The sequence below is a fragment of the Cetorhinus maximus genome, chromosome 12 (genome assembly GCF_964194155.1).
Source record: "Cetorhinus maximus chromosome 12, sCetMax3.hap1.1, whole genome shotgun sequence".
NCBI lineage: Eukaryota > Metazoa > Chordata > Chondrichthyes > Lamniformes > Cetorhinidae > Cetorhinus > Cetorhinus maximus.
Window position 1 is genome coordinate 62,190,160 of NC_135890.1, and position 25,626 is coordinate 62,215,785.

A 25,626-nucleotide genomic window follows, 5' to 3' on the forward strand; every position below is an offset into this window, starting at 1 on the left:
GTATAATGTACAATGATCCAGGGCTGTATAATGTACAGTGAGCTGAGGCAATATAATGTACAATGACCCAGGGCTTTATAATGTGCAATGACCCAGGGCTGTATAATGTGCAATGACCCAGGGCAGTATAATGTACAATGACCCAGGGCAGTGTAATGTACAATGACCCAGGGCAGTGTAATATACAATGACCCAGGGCAGTGTAATGTAAAATGAGCCAGGGTTGTATAATGTACAATGACACAGGGCAGTAGACCCAGGGCAGTATAATGTACAATGATCCAGGGCAGTATAATGTACAATGACCCAGGGCTGTATAATGTACATTGACCCAGGGCAGTATAATGTACAATCACCCAGGGCTGTATAATGTACAATCACCCAGGGCAGTAGACCCAGGGCTGTATAATGTACAATGAGCTGAGGCAGTATAATGTACAATGACCCAGGGCAGTATAACATACAATGACCCAGGGCTGTATAATGTACAACGACCCAGGGCAGTGTAATGTACAATGATCCAGGGCTGTATAATGTACAATGATCCAGGATTGTATAATGTACAATGATCCAGGCCTGTATAATGTACAGTGAGCTGAGGCAATATAATGTACAATGACCCAGGGCAGTATAATGTACAATGATCCAGGGCAGTATAATGTACAATGACCCAGGGCAGTATAATGTACAGTGAGCTGACAGAATATAATGTACAATGACCTAGGGCTTTATAATGTACAATGACCCAGAGCTGTATAATGTACAATGACCCAGGGCTGGATAATGTACAATGATCCAGGGTTGTATAATGTACAATGACACAGGGCAGTAGACCTAGGGCAGTATAATGTACAATGACCCAGGGCAGTATAATGTACAATGACCCAGGGCAGTATAATGTACAATGACTCAGGGTAGTATAATGTACAGCGACCCAGGGCAGTATAATGTACAATGACTCAAAGAACAAAGAGAACAAAGAAAAGTACAGCACAGGAACAGGCCCTTCGGCCCTCCAAGCCTGCGCCGATCATATTGCCCATCAACTAAAACATTTTGAACTTCCGGGGTCGGTATTCCTCTATTCCCATCCTATTCATGTACTTGTCAAGCTGCCTCTTAAACACCACTATCGTACCTGCTTCTACCACCCCCTCTGGCAGCGAGTTCCAGACACTCACTACCCTCTGCGTAAAAAACTTGCCCCGCACATCTCCTCTATAGTTTTCTCCTCTCACCTTAAATCTATGTCCCCTAGTAATTGACTCTTCCACCCTGGGAAAAAGCTTCTGACTATCTACTCTGTCCATGCCACTCATAATTTTGTAAACTTCTATCAAGTCACCCCTCAATCTCCCTCGCTCTAGCGAGAACAATCCGAGTTTCTCCAACCTTTCCTCATAGCTAATAACCTCCAGACCAGGCAGCATCCTGGTAAACCTCCTCTGCACCCTCTCCAACGCCTCCATATCCTTCTGGTAATGTGGCGACCAGAATTGCACGCAATATTCCAAGTGTGGCCTAACCAAGGTTCTACACAGCTGCAGCATGACTTCCCAGCTTTTATACTCAATACCCCTGCCAATGAAGGCAAGCATGCCATATGCCTTCCTGACTACCTTATCCACCTGCGTGACCTGTGGACCTGTACACCCAGATCCCTCTGCCCATCAATGCACTTAAGGGTTCTGCCACTTACTGTATAATTCCTACCTGTATTAGACCTTCCAAAATGCATTACCTCGCATTTGTCCGGATTAAACTCCATCTGCCATTTCTCCACCCAAGTCTCCAACCGATCTATATCCCGTTGTATCCTTTGACAATCCTCTTCACTATCTGCAACTCCTCCAACCTTAGTGTCGTCTGCAAACTTTCTAATTATCCCAGTTACATTTTCCTCTAAATCATTTATGTATACTACAAACAGCAAAGGTCCCAGCACTGATCCCTGTGGAACTCCACTAGTCACAGCTCTCCATTCAGAAAAGCACCCTTCCACTGCTACCCTCTGTCTTCTATGACCAAGCCAATTCTGTATCCATCTTGCCAGCTCACCTCTGATCCCATGCGACTTTACTGTCTGTACAAGTCTGCCATGAGGGACCTTGTCAAAGACCTTACTGAAATCCATGTATCTGTCCTTCCATCATCCATCATCTTTGTCACTTCCTCGAAAAACTCTATCAAGTTAGTGAGACACGACCTCCCCTTCACAAAACCATGCTGCCTCTCACTAATATGCCCATTTGTTTCCAAATGGTAGTAAATCCTGTCACGAAGAATCTTCGCCAATAATTTCCCTACCACTGACGTAAGGCTCACTGGCCTGTAATTTCCTGGATTATCCCTGCTACCCTTCTTAAACAATGGAACAACATTGGCCATTCTCCAGTCCTCTGGGACCTCACCCGTAGCCAGTGAAGATACTAAAGATTTCTGTCAAGGCCCCAGCAATCTCTTCCCTTGCCTCCCTCAGTACTCTGGGGTAGATCCCATCTGGCCCTGGGGACTTATCCATCTAAATATTCTTCAAGACGCCTAACACCTCTTTTTTGATCTCAACATGATCCAGGCTATCTACACACTCTTCCCTAGACAAATCGACCGCTAAGTCCTTCTCTTTGGTGAATACTGATGAGAAGTATTCATTTAGTATCTCTCCCATTTCTTCTGGCTCCACACACAGATTCCCACCTCTGTCCCTGAGTGGGCCTACCCTTTCCCTGGCTACCCTCTTGCTTTTTACATATGTATAAAAGGCCTTGGGATTTTCCTTAATCCTGGTTGCCAATGACTTTTCATGACCCCTTTTAGCCCTCCTGACTCCTTGCTTAACTTTCTTCCTACTTTCTTTATATTCTCCACGGGCTTCATCTGTTCCCAGCCTTCTAGCCCTTACGAGTGCTTCCCTTTTCTTTTTGACTAATCTGACAATATCCTTCGTTATCCAAGGTTCCTGAAACTTGCCATGCTTATCCTTCATCCTAGCAGGAACATGCCGGTCCTGAATTCTTATCAACTGACGTTTGAAAGCCCCCCACATGTCAGTTGTTGATTTGCCCTCAAACATCCGTCTCCAGTCTAGATTCCTCAGTTCCTGCCTAATATTGTTATAATTAGCCTTCTCCCAATTAAGCACCTTAACCCGAGGACTCCTGTTATCCTTACCTACTAGTACCTTGAAACTTATTGAATTATGGTCACTTTTCCCGAAATGCTCCCCTACTGAAACTTCGATCACCTGGCCGGGTTCATTCCCTAATTCCAGGTCCAGTATTGCCCCTTCCCTAGTTGGACTATCTACATATTGTCTCAGGAAGCCCTCCTGGATGCACCTTACAAATTCTGCACCATCCAAACCCCTAGCACTAAGTGATTCCCAGTCAATATAGGGAAAGTTAAAATCACCCACCACAACAACCCTATTGCTTTTACATCTTTCCAAAATCTGCCTACATAACTGTTCCTCAATCTCCCACTGGCAATTGGGCAGTAAACCCCCAACATTGTGACTGCACCCTTCCTGTTCTGGAGCTCTACCCATATTGCCTCACTGCATAAGCCCTCCGAGGTGTCCTCCTGTCGTACAGCTGTGATATTCCCCTTAACCAGCTGTGCAACTCCCCCACCTGTTCTACATCCCTCTCTATCCTGCCTGAAACATCTAAATCCTGGAACGTTTATCTGCCAATCCTGTCCATCCTTCAACCAAGTCTCTGTAATAGCAATAACAATGACAATTGCTCTTCTATGCTTTGACCCCCCTGCTGAACAGCAGAGACAGCCACTGATCTGGCTACTGGTGTTGTTTTCCCCTGATAGGCCATCCCCCCCCCAACAGTATCCAAAATGGTATACCTGTTAGAGAGGGGGATAGCCACAGGGGATTTCTGCGCTGACTGCCTGCCCCTTCTAGCGGTCACCCATCTATCTGTCTGTACCTTGGGTGTGACCACGTCTCCAAAACTCCTGTCAATGACGCTTTCTGCCACCTGAATGCTCCTAAGTGCATCCAAATGCTAATCCAACCGATCCATGTGGTCTGTGAGGAGTGTAATTGGGTACACTTCCTGCAGATGTAGTTGTCCGGAACACTTGAAGCATCACAGATTTCCCACATCCCACAGGTGAAAGACTTCACCCCAGCAAACGCCATTTCTAGAACTATTTAATAAATTAATTTAAATCTAATAACTGCATATTGACTCCTTATTAACTATACGTTCCCTAGGGCTAGATTTCTACTATAAATGCTAAATTCTAAGAACAGTAATCCCCTGATTCTGGTCTAGATACCCTCTACTTATTAATTAAGTGATTAATTTATTTGGTTTAATTAGCTTAACAATATTTTAGTTACAAATTCAGTGTAGATTCTCTACCAGCCAATCAGGTCACAGATTTACCGTGATGCCACTTTGAATTTATTTTAAGACCCAAGGTTCGCGAATCCCCGAGGTCAGGTTTTTATACTCGCCTCTCTGGAACTCCGCCCTCCGACTCTGCTCCCTGGAACTCTCCTCGTGCTCTTTTATCCTGTGTCTCCGCCGCTCTCCTCGCACTCTTTTATCCTGTGTCTCCGCTCTCCTAGCGCTCTTTTATCCTGTGTCTCTGCCGCTCTCCTCGCACTCTTTTATCCTGTGTCTCCGCTGCTCTCCTCGCGCTCTTTTATCCTGTGTCTCTGCCGCTCTCCTCGCACTCTTTTATCCTGTGTCTCCGCTCTCCTAGCGCTCTTTTATCCTGTGTCTCTGCCGCTCTCCTCGCACTCTTTTATCCTGTGTCTCCGCTGCTCTCCTCGCGCTCTTTTATCCTGTGTCTCTGCCGCTCTCCTCGCACTCTTTTATCCTGTGTCTCCGCTCTCCTAGCGCTCTTTTATCCTGTGTCTCTGCCGCTCTCCTCGCACTCTTTTATCCTGTGTCTCCGCTGCTCTCCTCGCGCTCTTTTATCCCGTGTTTCCGCCGCTCTCCTCGCACTCTTTTATCCTGTTTCTCCGCTCTCCTAGCGCTCTTTTATCCTGTGTCTCTGCCGCTCTCCTCGCACTCTTTTGTCCTGTGTCCCTGCCACTCTCCTCGCACTCTTTTATCTCGTGTCTCCGCCGCTCTCCTAGTGCTCTTTTATCCTGTGTCTCTGCTGCTCTCCTCGCATTCTTTTATCCCGTGTCTCCGCTGCTCTCCTCGCGCTCTTTTATCCTGTGTCTCTGCCGCTCTCCTCGCGCTCTTTTATCCCGTGTCTCCGCCGCTCTCCTAGCGCTCTTTTATCCTGTGTCTCCGCCGCTCTCCTCGCGCTCTTTTATCCTGTGTCTCCGCTCTCCTCGCGCTCTTTTACCCTGTGTCTCCGCCGCTCTCCTCGTGCTCTTTTATCCTGTGTCTCCGCTCTCCTCACGCTCTTTTATCTTATGTCTCCGCTCTCCTCGTGCTCTTTTATCCTGTGTCTCCGCCGCTCTCCTCGCGCTCTTTTATCCTGTGTCTCCGCTCTCCTCGCGCTCTTTTATCCTGTGTCTCCACTCTCCTCGTGCTCTCTAATCCTGTGTCTCCGCTCTCCTCACGCTCTTTTATCTTATGTCTCCGCTTTCCTCGTGCTCTTTTAACCTGTGTCTCAGCTCTCCTCACGCTCTTTTATCTTATTTCTCCGCTCTCCTCGTGCTCTTTTATCCTTTGTCTCCGCTCTCCTCGTGCTCTTTTATCCTTTGTCTCCACTCTCCTCGTGCTCTTTTATCCTGTGTCTCCGCTGCTCTCCTAGCGCTCTTTTATCCTGTGTCTCCGCCGCTCTCCTCGCGCTCTTTTATCCTGTGTCTCCGCTCTCCTCGCGCTCTTTTACCCTGTGTCTCCGCCGCTCTCCTCGTGCTCTTTTATCCTGTGTCTCCGCTCTCCTCACGCTCTTTTATCTTATGTCTCCGCTCTCCTCGTGCTCTTTTATCCTGTGTCTCCGCCGCTCTCCTCGCGCTCTTTTATCCTGTGTCTCCGCTCTCCTCGCGCTCTTTTATCCTGTGTCTCCACTCTCCTCGTGCTCTCTAATCCTGTGTCTCCGCTCTCCTCACGCTCTTTTATCTTATGTCTCCGCTTTCCTCGTGCTCTTTTAACCTGTGTCTCAGCTCTCCTCACGCTCTTTTATCTTATTTCTCCGCTCTCCTCGTGCTCTTTTATCCTTTGTCTCCGCTCTCCTCGTGCTCTTTTATCCTTTGTCTCCACTCTCCTCGTGCTCTTTTATCCTGTGTCTCCGCTGCTCTCCTCGCGCTCTTTTATCCTGTGTCTCTGCCGCTCTCCTCGCGCTCTTTTATCCCGTGTCTCCGCCGCTCTCCTAGCGCTCTTTTATCCTGTGTCTCCGCCGCTCTCCTCGCGCTCTTTTATCCTGTGTCTCCGCCACTCTCCTCGCGCTCTTTTATCCTGTGTCTCCGCTCTCCTCACGCTCTTTTATCCTGTGTCTCCGCTCTACTCACGCTCTTTTATCTTGTGTCTCCGCTCTCCTCGGGCTCTTTTATCCTGTGTCTCCGCCGCTCACCTCGCGCTCTTTTACCCTGTGTCTCCACTCTCCTCGTGCTCTTTTATCCTGTGTCTCCGCCGCTCTCCTCGCGCTCTTTTATCCTGTGTCTCCGCTCTCCTCGCGCTCTTTTATCCTGTGTCTCCACTCTCCTCGTGCTCTCTAATCCTGTGTCTCCGCTCTCCTCACGCTCTTTTATCTTATGTCTCCGCTTTCCTCGTGCTCTTTTAACCTGTGTCTCAGCTCTCCTCATGCTCTTTTATCTTATTTCTCCGCTCTCCTCGTGCTCTTTTATCCTTTGTCTCCGCTCTCCTCGTGCTCTTTTATCCTTTGTCTCCACTCTCCTCGTGCTCTTTTATCCTGTGTCTCCGCTGCTCTCCTCGCGCTCTTTTATCCTGTGTCTCTGCCGCTCTCCTCGCGCTCTTTTATCCCGTGTCTCCGCCGCTCTCCTAGCGCTCTTTTATCCTGTGTCTCCGCCGCTCTCCTCGCGCTCTTTTATCCTGTGTCTCCGCCACTCTCCTCGCGCTCTTTTATCCTGTGTCTCCGCTCTCCTCACGCTCTTTTATCCTGTGTCTCCGCTCTACTCACGCTCTTTTATCTTGTGTCTCCGCTCTCCTCGGGCTCTTTTATCCTGTGTCTCCGCCGCTCACCTCGCGCTCTTTTACCCTGTGTCTCCACTCTCCTCGTGCTCTTTTACCCTGTGTCTCCGCCGCTCTCCTCGTGCTCTTTTATCCTGTGTCTCCGCTCTCCTCACGCTCTTTTATCTTATGTCTCCGCTCTCCTCGTGCTCTTTTATCCTGTGTCTCCGCCGCTCTCCTCGCGCTCTTTTATCCTGTGTCTCCGCTCTCCTCGCACTCTTTTATCCTGTATCTCTGCTCTCCTCGTGCTCTTTTACCCTGTGTCTCCGCCGCTCTCCTCGCGCTCTTTTATCCTTTGTCTCCGCTCTCCTCGTGCTCTTTTATCCTGTGTCTCCGCCACTCTCCTCGCGCTCTTTTATCCTGTGTCTCCGCTCTCCTCACGCTCTTTTATCCTGTGTCTCCGCCGCTCACCTCGCGCTCTTTTACCCTGTGTCTCCACTCTCCTCGCGCTCTTTTACCCTGTGTCTCCGCCGCTCTCCTCGTGCTCTTTTATCCTGTGTCTCCGCTCTCCTCATGCTCTTTTATCTTATGTCTCCGCTCTCCTCGTGCTCTTTTATCCTGTGTCTCCGCCGCTCTCCTCGCGCTCTTTTATCCTGTGTCTCCGCTCTCCTCGCACTCTTTTATCCTGTATCTCTGCTCTCCTCGTGCTCTTTTACCCTGTGTCTCCGCTGCTCTCCTCGCGCTCTTTTATCCTTTGTCTCCGCTCTCCTCGTGCTCTTTTATCCTGTGTCTCCGCTCTCCTCGTGCTCTTTTATCCTGTGTCTCCGCTCTACTCACGCTCTTTTGTCTTGTGTCTCCGCTCTCCTCGGGCTCTTTTATCCTGTGTCTCCACCGCTCACCTCGCGCTCTTTTACCCTGTGTCTCCGCTCTCCTCGCGCTCTTTTATCCTGTGTCTCCGCCGCTCTCCTCGCGCTCTTTTACCCTGTGTCTCCGCTCTCCTCGTGCTCTTTTATCCTGTGTCTCCGCTCTCCTCACGCTCTTTTATCTTATGTCTCCGCTCTCCTCGCGCTCTTTTATCTTGTGTCTCCGCCCTCCTCGTGCTCTTTTATCCTGTGTTTCCGCCGCTCTCCTCGTGCTCTTTTATCTTGTGTTTCCGCCGCTCTCCTCATGCTCTTTTATCCTGTGTCTCCGCTCTCCTCGTGCTCTTTTATCCTGTGTCTCCGCTCTACTCACGCTCTTTTGTCTTGTGTCTCCGCTCTCCTCGGGCTCTTTTATCCTGTGTCTCCACCGCTCACCTCGCGCTCTTTTACCCTGTGTCTCCGCTCTCCTCGCGCTCTTTTATCCTGTGTCTCCGCCGCTCTCCTCGCGCTCTTTTACCCTGTGTCTCCGCTCTCCTCGTGCTCTTTTATCCTGTGTCTCCGCTCTCCTCACGCTCTTTTATCTTATGTCTCCGCTCTCCTCGCGCTCTTTTATCTTGTGTCTCCGCCCTCCTCGTGCTCTTTTATCCTGTGTTTCCACCGCTCTCCTCGTGCTCTTTTATCCTGTGTCTCCGCTCTACTCACGCTCTTTTATCTTGTGTCTCCGCTCTCCTCGGGCTCTTTTACCCTGTGTCTCCACCGCTCTCCTCGTGCTCATTTACCCTGTGTCTCCGCTCTCCTCACGCTCTTTTATCTTATGTCTCCACTCTCCTCGTGCTCTTTTATCCTGTGTCTCCGCCGCTCTCCTCGCGCTCTTTTATCCTTTGTCTCCGCTCTCCTCGTGCTCTTTTATCCTGTGTCTCCGCTCTCCTCGTGCTCTTTTATCCTGTGTTTCCGCCGCTCTCCTCGTGCTCTTTTATCCTGTGTCTCCGCTCTATTCACGCTCTTTTATCTTGTGTCTCCGCTCTCCTCGGGCTCTTTTACCCTGTGTCTCCGCCGCTCTCCTCGTGCTCTTTTACCCTGTGTCTCCGCTCTCCTCACGTTCTTTTATCTTATGTCTCCACTCTCCTCGTGCTCTTTTATCCTGTGTCTCCGCCGCTCTCCTCGCGCTCTTTTATCCTTTGTCTCCGCTCTCCTCGTGCTCTTTTATCCTGTGTCTCCGCTCTCCTCGTGCTCTTTTATCCTGTGTCTCCGCTCTCCTCGCGCTCTTTTACCCTGTGTCTCCGCTCTCCTCGCGCTCTTTTACCCTGTGTCTCCGCTCTCCTCGTGCTCTTTTATCCTGTGTCTCCGCTCTCCTCGTGCTCTTTTATCCTGTGTCTCCGCTCTCCTCGCGCTCTTTTACCCTGTGTCTCCGCTCTCCTCATGCTCTTTTATCCTGTGTCTCTGCTCTCCTCGCGCTCTTTTACCCTGTGTCTCCGCTCTCCTCGCGCTCTTTTACCCTGTGTCTCCGCTCTCCTCGTGCTCTTTTATCCTGTGTCTCCGCTCTCCTCACGCTCTTTTATCTTATGTCTCCGCTTTCCTCGCGCTCTTTTATCCTGTGTCTCCGCTCTCCTCACGCTCTTTTATCTTATTTCTCCGCTCTCCTCGTGCTCTTTTATCCTGTGTCTCCGCCACTCTCCTCGCACTCTTTTATCTTGTGTCTCCGCTCTCCTCGTGCTCTTTTATCCTGTGTTTCCGCCGCTCTCCTCGTGCTCTTTTATCCTGTGTTTCCGCTCTACTCACGCTCTTTTATCTTGTGTCTCCGCTCTCCTCGTGCTCTTTTATCCTGTGTCTCTGCCGCTCTACTCGCACTCTTTTATCTTGTGTCTCCGCCGCTCTCCTCGCGCTCTTTTATCCTGTGTCTCCACCACTCTCCTCACGCTCTTTTATCCTGTGTCTCCGCCGCTCTCCTCGCGCTCTTTAATCCTGTGTCTCCACCGCTCTCCTCGCGCTCTTTTATCCTGTGTCTCTGCCGCTCACCTCGCGCTCTTTTATCCTGTGTCTCCGCTCTCCTCGTGCTCTTTTATCCTGTGTCTCCGCTCTCCTCACGCTCTTTTACCCTGTGTCTCCGCCGCTCTCCTTGCGCTCTTTTATCCTGTGTCTCCACTCTCCTCGCGCTCTTTTATCCTGTGTCTCCGCTCTCCTCGCGCTCTCTAATCCTGTGTCTCCGCCGCTCTCCTCGCGCTCTTTTACCCTGACTCAGAGCAGTATAATGTATACTGACACAGGGCATTATAAGGTACAATGATCCAGGGCAGTATAATGTACAATGACCCAGGGCAGTGTAATGTACAATGGCCCGAGGCAGTGTAATGTAGAATGACCCAGGGCTGTATAATGTACAATTACATTATACACCAGCGATGGAGATAGAGCAGAATGAGAGTTTCAACCTTACTGCTTTCAGTATGTACTTTGAAATCATCACCGAGCCTTATATTGATATTTCTCACATCCATTTAGGTTGAAGCACGATTGAGTAGCTGCTGTAATTTTTAGAGAAGCATGTAGACTATTTCTGAAATCTCTAAACAATTTTGTCAGAGTAATGTTTCTGAATTACGGAATTGTATTTTCATTGATTACCACTATGCTGTGTAATTCAGTTTGATTCAGTGTGATTCATTAACGGAGCAATTGACTCAAATCTTTCATGGTCCGTCCAGCTTTACAGTTGTTGGATGGATGAATCGACCAGGCGGCCTTTACATTTTTCATGAAACCTCATCCACTGGCGAGATGAGGTTTCTGTGATGAAATAAAATATAAATAAGTTACTGTGGACAGCATTTGCAGTAGCTAAATTTTCAAGTGATTTATTATGATGCATGGACACTTTCTTTCACCTCCTGAAACCTTTATTTTAGATTTTTCAGGTCTTCAGCTCCCTGAGGCAGCTATCTGCTTTCAGGGAGCTTTCTCTCAGCGCTGGCCCACACCCGCTGGTCAGCACCTGCCCTCTTCCCACCTGCACCCAGCGCCGCTGAGTTTCTCAGCACGCACTTCACACTGGCTGGCCGCTAATTGGCCAGCCAGCGTGAAATTGTGGTCGTGGGCCGATTGCAGTCCACTCCCCAGACAATCCCGGGCCCGCTGATCACGCCCGCCCGCTGATCTAAAATTTCTGGCCAGTACGATTCTGTCTGACACAGTCTGATTCGGTCTGATTCAGTCTGACTCAGTGTGATTCATTGGTCAGAGTTTTTCGCTCAGCGTACGGGCGCATGCCCGGCACACTCGAGTGTGAAATAGCGCGTGATGATGTCGTGTGAGCGTCTCAACTTCATCACACACTCATGCGATATTTCAGTTGGCAGGCGTGCGCAGGAGCCGGACCACGTTCATCACTAATTACGAGGCCAGTTAAGGCCATTAAAAAGCCTATTCAGCTGTATTTTACATTGCTCATGCAATTTCGCGCTTGTCGCACGGGCAAAACGGGCAGGCGAGCAGCCAATAATTTCAAAAACCTCATCCATGGGCGGGATAAGAAGGGTCAGCAGCATTGCCAGTGTGAGTAGTGAGGGGTTTTGGAGATAGTTTGCTGCTGGTTGCTCATTGGTACTTGACAGCTTCATCTCTGTTCTGAGCTTCATTCTGAGCATTTCCAGGCTTCATTTCAGGACTTATTGGTGTCTGCAAGTCCCCCGGAGGATTCAGACCATGTGGACCCTTCCAGGTATCAGACAGCCTTTCCTTACCCTGCTAATGGGAATTGTGGTCTCTGCTGGAGGCACCTCCTCTGAGGAGAAAGTGAGGGGCAGTAGGGAGAGGAGGCCAGGTGTCCCAATGCAGCTTCCATGGAGCGACCTGTGGGAGGAGAGGCGCAGGCACAAGGGACGCAGGGCCAGCAGGAAATCCAAGGCAGAAGGAGCCTCAGAAGACGCCATCCTGCTGCTAGGGTTTACAGGCAGCTACCTCAATATGTCTGAGGTGCAATACCGAAGGAGGCTCCGTCTCTCAAGGGAGACAATCACCCCCATCTGTGAGAGGATCGGGCCTGAGATCAGCTCTGACTGTGTGGGTGGACACCTCATGACAGTGTCTCTGAAGGTCACAGTGGCCCTCAACTTCTATGCCTCCGGCTCATTCCAGGGGTCAGTAGGGGATCTTTGTGGAGCCTCCCAATTAGCTGTCCACAGTTGTGACAGAAGCTCTGCTCAGACGGGCATTGACTTTCCTTCATTTCCGTACAGACAAGGCCAGCCAGGCTGAGCAAGCCAGAGGCTTTGCAGAGATTGCTGGGTTCCCCCAGGGTACAATTGACTGTACCCATGTGGCCAACAAGGCGCCAGTGGGTCAGCTGGGTGCCTTCGTCAATAGGAAGGGATTCCACTCCATGTACGTGCAGATAGTATGTGAGCACAGAACACAGATTCTGCAAGTCTGTGTTGACCCTGCCTGGGAGGGAGTGGCCAGTGCCATGGCTGGCATCTCTCCAGTCATCGCAACCTCATCAGTCACTGGTAGAGGGGTGGAGGAGCTGCTGCCATCATCCAGAGCGCCCTGAGAGGAGCCTGCAGAGACGACAAGCAGCTCGTGCGCCAACGTGAGGTTGCTCTGGACCTCCCTGCTCACTATTGATGGACGGGCACCTAGCTGGGATACTGGGTGCCTCATCCATCTCCCACTGACACTGACCACCTGAGCTCATTCCATGTGTGAGAGCTTGCAGTTCCGAGCACATCCCCAGGAACCCCTGATTCTGTACCTGGAGCTGCCTCTCCATGAGAGTTGCCACTCTCTCCATGGAGGAGGCTGTGCGCTCAGCCATGACGGTCAGTGCAGTGCAATTGCTCCTCATAGACTCCTCCACATCAGAGACCATGGCATGCAGACCCCCATGGATCTCTGCCAGATCCTCCCACACATCCCGCTGGACATCTAGCATCTGCCGCCTAATGGACGACTCCAGAGGCTCATCATCTGCCTTCGACTCAGCATCATCCTAGTCTCCAGCAGTCCTCTGACTGCTAGCATCCTGGGTGCTCTCTGCCTCCACCTGCTCCTTAAGTGAGTGTGAAGTGCCCTCACCTCTCTGCACCGACATTCTAGCCACTGATCTGATGCCCACTGAGGTGCTGGTATCTGCGCTGGTGCCTGGTTCAGAGAGTGGGTGTGACACAGGTGCAAATCAAGCCCACAGTCCTCTGGCATCAGGAGTGGCTCTTCAGGGTCCAGAGAGCGAGTGTGCTGGCGAATCTAAGAGAGAACAAGGACATGTCATTAGTTTAACCCATCACACTGTCACTGTCCATGCCAGGCAATGGAGATCTGCATCATGGTACCAAGTTCTTCCAATGATCAATGGGAATTCCAGGTTCGAGGCTCCCATCAATGATGAGACTGCACTAGAATATTTGCACAATCTGAAACTCTCACCTCTGTGCAGTGCGCTCTTACCTTCATCTGACACCCCTGCCTCTCCACACCCGGTTGCACGGGGAGCATGCTGGCTCTCCAGCTCCAGGGCATCTTGCTCGTATCTTGTAGGGATTAGGAGATTTGAGCAGCAGCAGGTTGGGGGGCCTCTGCCTGTCCATGACCTCTCCAATTGGATATGGCTTGTCTTCTCCTGAAAGAACAGAGGAGCATTGATTGGTCTACTCTCTACCTGCAGCGCCATTGCAGCCTGGCCAACCCCACCTGAGGAACACCTTGAAGGGCACATCCGAGTCATGGCCCTCAAGCCTCAAGGCACTCAGTCCAAGCAGCCAGGTCTCACCCCCTTGGTCAGCTCCGGCGTCATTGACAGTTGGCACTCAGACTCTAACACCCCGGGAGAATGGCCAGAGCTTAACACTTCACCACACTGACCTATGCCAACATGGTACTCACCCTTACTGAATGCAGCAGGTCATTGAACCTCTTCTGGGCACTACACCCATGTGCGCCACAGAACGTCGTGGCTGCTCACCAGCGCTGCCACCTCCTCCCATGCCCTCTTTGTGAGGTGGCCACCTCCTCACATCTCTGGGGACAAGGGTGTCCCTTCTGGCAGCCACCTCCTCCAGGAGGGCAGCAAGGCACTCGTCAGAAAAACAGGGAGGGGGGCGGCCACATGAGCTGGGATATGTCAATGAATTTTAATTAAAAATTTTATTACATTTATAAGCCCTTCATGAAACCTCATCCCGCCTGTGGATGAGGTTCCATGAAAAATACGAAGGCTGCTTGGGCTCTTTGCCTGCCCACCAACTTTAAGGTTGGATGGGCAGCCCTGTTAATTATTTCAATTGCTTTTTAAATGCCTTAATAGGCCTTTGACAATTTGGTACCAGAGTTGGCTGCATGCCTGCCGAACTGGAGATCGGAATGACACGTGGTGAAGTTGGGACGCACGGCAATCATCAGATAAATGAAGAGCACAGTGCCCCCCTGCCCTACCATTCTGCCTGGCCTACTCAGCAGCAGCGCTCTGGGGATCCCTTCCACTGGCCATGATTCACAGCCTTGGAAAGGCTGCAGCAACATTTTTAAACAGACCGCCAGGTCGCCTTTGGACCCAGCAGTCATAGTAGTCCCACCACCAGCTGCCCACTCCCACTGTCCTCGGGAGCCGCGATTCATGCTGTGAGGACCTTAATTGGCCCGCCCGCGTAAAATGGCAGCGCCGACCCGATCACGGGTGGCGATTGAGTCCGCGCCCGCTCCACGCCCCCCACCCCCGCCAGCCAGAAAATTCTGCCCAGTGTGCTTCCATCTGATTCAGTGATTCAGTCTGATACAGCGTCATTCAGTGTGATTTAGTATGATTCAGTCGGATTCAGTCTGATTCAGCCTGATTCCACCTGGAGCCATCCCTTGGGTAGAGGACATCCTGATGCTGGTGGTCTCCATGGATGAAGGCCTCAAGGGAGTCATTGCTGAACCGCGGTGCAGCTTTTCTCTTGGGAACAGCCATATTGAGATGTCTTCTGAGTACCGCTGGGTGGTGTTTAAATTTGGCGCCCAGGCCTTCGACCCCATTAGGTAATGGAGGAGAGAGTTCATGGAGTTGTTGAACTTAGTGTTAAGTCCGGAAGACTGTAAAGTGCCTAATCGGAAGATGAGGTGCTGTTCTTCCAGTTTGCGTTGAGCTTCACTGGAACATTGCAGCAGGCCAAGGACAGACATGTGGGCATGAGAGCAGGATGGTGTATTGAAATGGCAAGCGCCAGGAAGGTCTGGGTCATGCTTGCAGACAGACCAAAGGTCACCCACCCCAGTGTAGAGGAGACCACATTGGGAGCAGAGAATGCAGTAGACCAAATTGAAGGAGGTGCAAGTAAAGCGCTGCTTCACCTGAAAGGAGTGTTTGGGGCCTTGGACAGTGAGGAGGGAGGAGGTAAAGGGGCAGGTGTTACACCTTCTGTGATTGCATGTGCAGGTGTTGGGGTGATGAAGGAGTGAAGCAGAGTGTCATGGAGAGAACAGTCCTGATGGAATGCCGCCGGGGGGGTGAAAGGACGATGTGTTTGCTGGTGGCATCATGTTGGAGTTGGCGTAAATGGCGGAGGATGATCCTTTGAATGCAGAAGATGGTGGGTGAAAAGTGAGGACAAGGGAGACCCTAACATGGTCCTGGGAGGGAGGGAAAGGGGTGCGGGCAGAGGTGTAGGAGATGGATCGGATACGGTTGAGGGCCCTGTCAGCCACAGTGGGGGGAAACTTCAGCTAAGGAAAAAGGAAGGCATGTCAGAAGCGCCGTTTTTGAAGGCAGCAGATGCGGCGGAGGTGGAGAAACTGGGAGAATAGGATGGAATCCTTACAGGTAGCAGGGTGTGAGGAGCTGAAGTCGAGGTAGCTGTGACAAAATGGTTCCAATTGCACCTTGTCAAGGAAGTCTTACTCCTTTCTCTCAGCTCTGACTCTACTTCAATGTTGTAACTCTAAGTAGTTTAAGGGTGCCCCCTGACAGGGGTCCTGTGTGCAGCCATGGGCTCCTCCACCCCCCCCCCCCCCCAAATCTGGAGGCTGTGTGCACACTCATGTACAGAGGAGACCTCCCACCACCCAGGACAGCTTCAAATATCTCCCCCTCTTTATTACTTTCTCCCCATTTACAGGCTGCAGATGCCTCCTCTAACCATGATCATCCCATCTGCAGCCCAATAGCAAGCCAGACAAGCCCATGGCCACCGACTGTAAGACAATGACCATGCCCACACCAAGCTGTGTCTTATCCCAATTGAGCACACAGGCCTTGCCCCTCCCTGGAGCGGGACTACAACATGTATGCCTTGTAGCATTGCCCGCAAAGCCCCAGGCCTGTCTTTAACCTCTCACCCTGACCCCAGACCAGGGACTACGGCTGTCTCTCAATGCGCTCTCCCATTCCTTCTTTACTGGTGACAACATATTCACCCCCCCTCCGTGAGTCTCTGTGAAGCATCCATCTTGTGCCACACTAACACAACCCCCACCCCCCATTCTGGAGTCTGCGTGCCATTCTTACAGTTCAATTCCCATCCGCCCCCTTCTGTGTCTGCATTCTAGCCTTCCATGTTGGGCTCCAGCTTCCCCACCCTCGGTCTTCTCTCTGCCTGCCATCACCTAGCCCCTGCTATCCTCCAAACCCCACCATTGTCCATTGTCCCCCATGTCTCCATCCTCCTTCCCTCCGCCCCCTACCCCGGTTGCAATGCTGGTCTCTGTCTCCTCTGAAACCCTTCCTGAGCCTTGCAGAACACTCACTCCTGGAGTATGAAGGAGCCAGTGAGCAGACTAACCCTACACCCCCACCAGTGTGGCACCTCACTGTCATTGGTGGGAACCCAGAGCAGTGGGTGGGCTTTGAATGTTGCACTCACCTCAAAGTTACAAGTGAAGCGAGGGTGGACAGCTGCATGCCACCTATATCCGGCTGTGATTTAGACCTGTCTAATTTCCCACTGGCGTGGCACGTAAATGAGAGGGGGAACATGATTCTGGTGTGGAGCGTTTTTAATGAGCATTCATGACGTGGTAATGTACCATGTAAATGCTGTTCCCAATATGGATCAGCGGGAAACCCGACCTGCCGTCAGCCCGCCATGAAAGTGATGGGGGGTAAATTCCAAATTGTTTTCCTGCTGGCGGGAATCTGATTTTTGGCCTCTGTCCAAATTTTCCGCTCTCACCTGCCACAAAACTCACCGCAGTCAGGACCAGAAAGTTCCACCATTCAGTCTGATTCAGTGGTCTGTATAGGAAGCTGGCCAGCCTGGTCTCTGCTATGCTTTCTTGTTTTTCAGGCTGCAGAGAATGGCACCTGGGTGGTTCTTCAGAATTGTCACCTTGCCAGTAGCTGGCTGCCTGAGCTGGAGCGTATCTGTGAAGAGGTGATCACCGACAGTGACAAAACCAGGCCGGAATTCCGCCTGTGGCTCACCAGCTATCCATCCAGAGACTTCCCCGTCTCTGTGTTACAGAATGGAATCAAAATGACCAATGAGCCACCAAAGGGGCTGCGAGCAAATCTGCTGAGGTCCTACCTGAATGATCCCATCTCTGATCCACACTTCTTTAATGGCTGCAATAAACCAGAGGTATGGACTACTTCCAATGTCTTCTCTGGAGCTGTTTCCCCAGGTACTAAGATAAAGGCAAAATACTGCAGATGCTGGGAATCTGAAACAAAAACAAAAAGTGCTGGAAAAGCTCAGCAGGCCTGACAGCATCTGAGGAGAGAAAGTCAGAGTTAACATTTTGAGTCTGTATGACTTTTCTTCAGAGCTAAAGGGAAGTAAAAATGTGATGAAATTTATACTGTTTAATGGGGGTTGGAGCAGGTGAAGCTGGATAGAAGGCCAGCGATAGGTGGAGGCAAAGGAGAGATTGCCAAAGATGTCATAAACAAAAGGTGAAAGGGATGTTAATGGAGGTGGTACTGGCTGAAGGAGGTGCTGATGGTGGTATTAAGGGTAGAAAGCAGAATGTGATGATAGCCAGACAAGGGTAAGCAATCTGGAAAGAACAACATGAACAAGTGACAGATGGCCCGAGTTGGGGTGGGGTGGGGGGAGGGGACGGTGGTGGGAGATTGGTTTTACTTTTTAAGAGATGCTGGAGATCTTGTTTTACAGTCGTTTTCATTAACAGGTGTGGGAGAAGCTTCTCTTTGCCTTGTGTTTCTTCCACGCTCTCATTCAAGAACGGCGTATGTTTGGTTCACTTGGCTGGAATGTGCCTTATGAATTCAATGAATCTGACCTGAGGATCAGTGCAAGGCAAGTTCAGGTATGTCACGGTGATACAGTGAGGCACTGATTGAAAAACATCTTCAAATAGTCATTAACTAATTTGCTAAGTGATGATGAAATATTAATCCCCTTTTTTAACAGTGCCAATTTAGCTCTGTTGTGGTGACATTCTCCCCTCCAAGTTAGAAGAAAGTCTTGCATTTACATAGAACCTTTCACAACTTCAGAATGTGTCAAAATGCTTTACAGATAATTTACCCATACCCTGGGTAAATTTTACGTAGTTTTGAATAGCAAATTTCATTATTTAGTTAATGAATTACTACCCATTTAATCATTGTAAGCACTATCACTCCGTTATAAAGTAGTTGGGAGCCAGGTGCATGTAGCCATCAGCGTGGTTACCAGCCGGCTGAACCATTGAAAGGGCTGTTTCTCCATTTTCTGGAGCTTTTGGCTTTGGTCTCCCCCAAATCCCGCCTTGGAGCATGCTGTGGGATGTTAACACCCTGCATTTTATCTCCTGGCTCTCAGGCCACCTCACCCTGAAACCACACTAGGCCTCCAGACTCCATTCCTCCTATCAGTGACCAAGGATATATTTGGCTGGATCCACGCCAAGGGCTCTATATGTTCCACAGCAGCGGCACTGACAAAGGAGCTGTCCACAGCCCCTCAGAGTCTCAGTCAGACATCTTGCACCTTTCTGACTTGGAGAGAGGAGCCCCAGGAGTTTGACCAGGAGCCTGGCAGCTACAACCACAAACACAACCACCGGGAAGGCTGCCTGAAGAACTCGATAACCTCCAGCCAATGATGAGGAAAAATGGCACTGACCAGCGCTCCCATCACCTGGAGAGTAGTCACTGGCTCTGAAGGAAGAAGACGGTCCAGGTTGAGAAGCTGTCCAGTAATGCAGGAGACGGTCAGCATCCTATTCAGCAGTGTGTGCAGAAGCAGCGATCATTAACTTGTTAACAGTTAGAGAGCAATCCGGAAAAACAAAACATGTTCTCTTTGGGTTTTTTTGCCACATCACTGGGAAAATAGAAAATTTATCTACATTGTGTTTTGTTTATTTTATGTTTATGTTACTTATTGGGAATGAAAATCTTTAACTGCAAATGCATCTCCTGATATTACATTTACATAGGAAAAGTTGCTTTGATGTGAGCAGTTTCAATTTAAGTAGTGCTTTCCACAAACTTATCTATGACTTAAAACAGCGTATTCCTGTACTTTGGAACTGTAATCACTGTTAAAGTGTAGCAGCCAATGTTTACACAGAAGCTCATACAAACAGCAATGTGATAAATGATCAGATAATCTGTTTTAGTAATGTTAGTTGGGGAGTAAATATTGGCACCAGGAAGAACTCCTCTCCTCTTTAAAATACTGTCATGTGATCTTTTATGTCCCTCTGAGGGGAAGGCAGGGTTTCAGCTTAATGTCTCATCTAAAAGGCAGTGCAGCACTCCCTCCATACTGCACTGCAACATCAGCCTAGGTTACATGCTCAATTCTTTGGAGTGGGACTTGAACTCATGACTTCTGATATGGGAGTGCTGCCACTCAGCCAAGCACACCAACTCGAGATACACTTTAAAGCTGTTCGAGGAGAATGTAATCTAGACTTACATTCCAGCTAGTACTAATGGAATGCTCCTTTTCCTGGGAAGCACTTTGAGATGTCCTGAGAATGTGAAAGGTGTCATAATAATGCATTATTTTCTTTGACATTAGCCAGACAGTTTAATTTCAGATAGAATTTGGAGAGTGGTTGAAGTGACTTGTCCATTGTGATATTTCCCACAGATATTCTTGAATGAATACAGTCAGGTTCCTTTCGAAGCGCTGATTTACCTGACGGGAGAGTGTAACTATGGTGGCCGGGTGACAGATGACCATGACCGACGACTTCTCCTCAGCCTCCTGGAGAACTTCTACTGTCAAAGTGTCATCAGTGATGACTGCTACAAATTCTCACTCAGTGGCATCTACTGCTCCCCCAGAAAAAGCAGCTATGAAAGTTATTTGGAATACATAAAGCAGTTACCCCTCAATGCAGACCCAGAGGTACAGTAAGGGGCTGTGAGATTTGACGGTGTGGAGCAAACGATGAGTGCTCTTGACCAGTCAGTGTGAACCCACTTTACAGCATCTAAACTTTCATATCTTAGAATATAATCAGAGACCAATCATAGAAAGATCATTCCCAATATTTTTGGATAGTCAGGGTCCCTCCCTGCTGGGAAAGGGGGGGTTTGGGGTGTCGGTGGTGTTGGCTATAGTAGCTGGAAAATCTCAAACGTGGTTAAGATATAGATCCTGCTGTATTTAACATCAGGACCTTGTCAGAATGTTTTTTTCTCATTTGGCAGCTGGACAGGGTTAAGAGGCTGGCTGTCAGGCAAGAAAATCCACAGCCTAGCACCAGAGAACTGGAAAGAAGGGAGAGATGATGAGGAAGGAGGTGATGAAAGAAATCAGATGGGGGGCTTTGGATTGTCACTCAGTGAGGAGATGATGGAATGGCCCGGACAGTTTGATAACTTCAGATCACATGAGTAGCCAATTGCAGGGGATGGGGATGGAAGCTGATTGCAGCAGGTTAACCTTGGGAGTCCAGGAAGGAATCACTCCTGCTCCTCCTTGGCCCACAAGCAGTGCTGGAAAGGCACTTACCTACTAGATCCAGCAGCGTGTACTTCCCTTCAGCTGTTAGGTTTTCTGAGCCCCGGGAAACCTTACCTCAGCCACTCAATGTAAAAATCTGAGACTTGCAGCTTCAGTAGCAAATTTAAATTGGTGACCCACCTCTTGAGAGTGGGTTAAAAACCCAACACCCAATTGTTCCAGTTAAACCTTAATCTTCTCTGCTCTGCGTAAAACAACCCCATTTTCTCCAGACTCTCCACATAACTGAACTCCCTTATCCCTGGTATTGTTCTAGTCAATCTCCTCTGCACTCTCTCTGAGGTCTTGAGATTTAAAGTGCGGAGTTCAGAATAGCATCAAATAGTGAATCATATGGATGTTTTTAGATTTGTACAACACCTTTGATGTGCATCCAGTCAGCTTTTTCTGCTCACTTCTTGTTCAGGTCTTTGGACTGCATGAAAATGCAAATATCACGAAAGAACATAAGGAAACTCAGAAGCTTTTTGATGGGATCCTGAGCACTCTCCCCCGAGAGGTGAGCAGTACCTGACGCTCCTGCCTTATTATTCAAATGCAGCTTATCTCCCCTTCAGTGTGGGTAATTGTGATGCTGTAAGTAATGGCTATATTTAACAGCAGCTTGTTTGATACAAATGACTCTCTTATTTTGATTGAAGGCCTCGGTATGAGACTGTCAACCTGTGACATACACAATATATTTTAAGGATGCCTGGGTGAAGCTGGGACACAAATGCACAGCTTTATTCTTTAAATAGAAATCTATATAACATAACAAAGAGAACGATGCTGATTAAATAGTGTGAATCAGTCTCAGCTCAAAGAGTATTGTAAAACCTCAAGCATCAGGCTTTTGCCTGAGTAATTGACCTGAGTCACTGGATTGAATTACCATAATTCATTCCAAGAGATCTGTACAGTGCTAACGCAGTTGGTATAATACTCAGAACATAAACAGTGCAGGAATGCACAACTCAAATAGTCAGTTTACAGAGATTAAACATTGCAACATTTCACATTAATAATAGGGGTTGTTTAGACAAAAGGAATGATTTTAACAATGCACTGGGCTCCCACAATAATTTCTGAATTTCAAACTGTTTCTTCCCTCCAGGTGAATGGAGGAGATAGATCATCATCTGAGATTGTGCAGGAACTGGCAGCAGACATTCTATCCAAAATCCCACCTGACTTTGTGATCGAGGATGTAATGGTGAGAAATAGCCCACATCAATAAAGCTGGAATATTGTGCTTTACTAAATGAAGCCGGTCCTGAATTGTGTTGTGCGGAAAACAGCCACGGTATGAAGTAAGTGAGATGGTAACATCTCCAGTGAGTCTGATACTTGATTACTGAGAGTCACCGAGAGCAAGCCTCTATTTAGCTCTTGCTCAATATTGCAGCTTCCAGTCAGGGGTGTGGAGGAAGGGAGGGATTCATCTGTTCTTTAAGTTCTTCAGTCTTTTCCTGCTGTTTTCAGCTACTAGTTTCAAATAGAGTCTGTGAATCTATGCAACAGAGCTTTAGAATCATAGAGCAGGATTTTTAGGTCAGCATGCAGGCGGAATCGGTGGGCCTGGGAGTGGCTGGGGAACAGACCGCCGACCGCGGTTTCACACTAGCTAGCCAATTAATGGCCAGCCAGAGTGAGCTACGTGCTGAAATGCTCAGCGCTGCCTGGGTTGGGGGCAGGAGGAGGGCAAGCGCTGAAGTCAGTGCCCGCACTGGGGAGCACGCACAGAAAGCTCCCTGAAGGCAAAGAACTGCCTCAGGGAGCTGAAGACTGCAAAAGCATCAAATAGAAGAATTTTAAATCCGCCAAGCAGTCACCTGAGCATAGACATTATAAAAATTCTATGCGTAGATCTTTTTTATTTATTCACAGAAACCTCATCCCGCACTTGGATATGGTCCTGAAAAATGCAAAGGCCACCTGGCTGATTCGCACGCCCGCCAACCATAATGTTGGACGGGCAGAAAAACATCCCAGTTAATTGCGCTGTTAATGGACTTAATAACCCTCTTAACTGTTAACGAGTTTAACGCGTGCCTGCCAATTAAAATATCGCGCAAGTGCGCAATGATGTTGGGACACTCGCCTGACATCATCACGCACTATTTTGCACTCGAGCAGATGGGGTGCGCTCCCGCCCACTCAGCGAAAAATTCTGGCCAAGCTGCAATTTTCCCTCTTTCACTTTGCCAATGAGTTGGGACATCACACACAGGTTAACACCGGTAAACTGTGTGATCTCAGAACCAGGCCTTCTTCACCCAGTCTTATTTTGAAACTATTATAAAATAAACAAGTGCAGCTGACTGAGTGTAGACTTGGAATTTGGTGAGAGGGGAGTTTTAAGTGTTAATTTTGTTCTTAAATTTTACTCTTAAAATCAAATCAAGTCTGTTATTAGCAGTAACTGGAAAGTACTGTGTAAGCAAGCTAGGTTCTTCCTTTCTTGCAGTTTAGACAGGGTAAACTCACTCTCAGCTGTAGGAGCTGAGTAGATAATTAGCTAACTGGTTGAATCCAGTTACTGTAGCCCCAGTTCAGTTTACCATAAATTCAGGGCTCTTTAGTGCAGCCTTGGCAAACGGAGTGCAACTGAGGAAATTGAGTGTAGACTTGGAGTTCGGTGAAATGGGGGGAAAGGTGTTCATTTCCTTTTTCTATCTTTCTCACCCTGTGAGAATGGTTCTTACTCTACCACAGGGAAAGGAGCTAGCTGTATGGTGAGTATCTGGTAAGTGGCTGAGCTCTATCCTATCCCTAAGATAATAGTGCACAATTTGGTGGTAAAGTTAATGAAACATATAAGAAAGCAATATAAATAAATGATTAATATAATTAAGTAATTATTTAAAACACATTAAGGATGTATCAAGGCTGCAGCATGTGGGAGCTCCTGGATTTCATTGTGATCCAGGGCAAACACATCTGCAGTGTGTGTTTGTGGCTCGAGGAACAGAGTCAGTGAGCTGGAGGCTGAGCTGCAGACTCTGCGACACATCAGGGAGGGGGAAAGTTACCTGGATGCTTTATACTAGGAGGCAGTCACACCACTTAGTATAGGGTCTTCTGATTTTGTCAGTGGCCAGGGACAGGAGGGTGTGACTGCGAGTGAGGCAGGTAAGGGGACCCAGAGAGCAGGAGTGCAGGAGTGTGAACCTTTGTAATTGTCCAACAGGTTTGAGGTTCTTTCAGCTTGTTTGGATGAGAGCAGGGGCTGCAGAGTTGATGAGCAAACTGGCCATGGTGCCGTGGTACAGGAAGCCATCCAAGTTGGGGGAGCAAAAAGGAACGTAGTGGTAGTAGGAGATAGTATAGTGAGGTTGATTGACACTGGCCTCTGTAGCAAAGAGCCAGAATCTAGACGGCTGAGTTGTCTGCCCGGTGCCAGGAGTCAGGACATCTGCTCAGGGCTGGAGAGGAACTTGCAGTGGGAGGGGGAAGATCCAGTTGTCGTGGCCCATGTAGGTAACAATGACATAGGTAGAACTAGGAAAAAGGTCCTGCGTAGAGAATGAGGCAGGTGATAATCTCTGGATTATTACCTGAACCGCACGCAAATAAAATTAGAGAGATGAATATGTGGCTCAAAGACTGGTGTGGGAGAAGTGGGTTCTGGTTTGTGGGGCACTGGCACCAATACAGGAGAAAGTGGGGGCTGTATCATTGGGACGGTCTACCCCTGAATGGTGCTGGGACCAGTGTTCCTGCGAACTGCATAACCAGGGAAATAGACAGGGTTTTAAACTAAATAGTTTAAGAAGGGAGGGGGGCAGAAAACAGGAAACTTCAGGTCAGTTAGCTTGACGTCTGTCATGGGGAAGGTGTTATCATTTAAGAGGTTATAGCTGGGCACTTAGAAAACTCAAGGTAATCGGGAAGAGTCAGCATGGGGGTTTTATGAAAGGGAAATCATGTTTAACCAATTTATTAGAGTTTTTTGAAGGAGTAACATGTGCTGTGGATGAAGGGGAGCCTGTAGACGTACTGTACTTGAATTTACAGAAAGCTTTAGATAAGGTGCCACATCAAAGGTTATTGTGGAAAATAAAAGCGCATGGTGTATGGGGTAACATCTTAGCCTGGATAGAAGATTGGCTGGCTGGCAGAAAATAGAGAGTATGCATAAATGGGTCTTTTTCTGATTGGCAGGATGTGACGAGTGGAGTCCCGCAGGGGTCTGTACTGGGGCCTCAACTTTTTACGATTCACATCAATGACTTAGATGAGGGGAGTGAAGACATGTTGGCTAAATTTACAGATGACACAAAGATAGGTAGGAAAGTATATTGTGAAGGGGACATAAGGGAGTTGCAGATGGACATAGATAAGTTGAATGAGTGGGAAAACATCTGGCAGATGGAGTATAATGTGGTAAAATGTGAAGTTGTTCACTTTAGCAGGAAGAATAAGAAAGTAGAGTATTTACTTAAACAGAGAACGACTGCAGAATTCTAAGTACAGATGGATCTAAGTGTTCTTGTGCATGAGTCACTAAAAGTTAGTATGCAGGTACAGTAAGTATTTAAGAAGGCTAATGGAATGCTATCCATTATTACAAGAGAAATTGAACATAAAAGTAAGGATGTTATGCTTCAGTTATACAGGGCATTGCTGAGACCGCATCTCGAATAGTGTATGCAGTTTTGGTCTCCATATTTAAGGAAGGATGTAAATGCATTGGAGGTGGTTCAAAGGAGGTTTACTAGATACCTGGAATGAGTGGGTTGTCTTATAAGGAAAGGTTGGACAGGCTGGGCTTGTTTCCACTGGAGTTTAGAAGAGTGAGGGGTGATTTGATTGAAGTATACAAGATCC

At 48.7% G+C, this 25,626-nt stretch overlaps 1 protein-coding gene across 1 annotated transcript in view; it reads left to right on the forward strand.

The window, feature by feature from the left end:
• Positions 1-25,626, forward strand: part of LOC144687508 (dynein axonemal heavy chain 3-like) — a 706,779-nt gene that overhangs the window by 555,437 nt on the left and 125,716 nt on the right. The window contains exons 52-56 of the mRNA XM_078553740.1: positions 17,170-17,463; positions 18,017-18,154; positions 19,933-20,193; positions 21,221-21,313; positions 21,911-22,009. Coding sequence (XP_078409866.1) covers positions 17,170-17,463; positions 18,017-18,154; positions 19,933-20,193; positions 21,221-21,313; positions 21,911-22,009 — 885 coding nt within the window. The remainder of the gene's footprint in view (positions 1-17,169; positions 17,464-18,016; positions 18,155-19,932; positions 20,194-21,220; positions 21,314-21,910; positions 22,010-25,626) is intronic.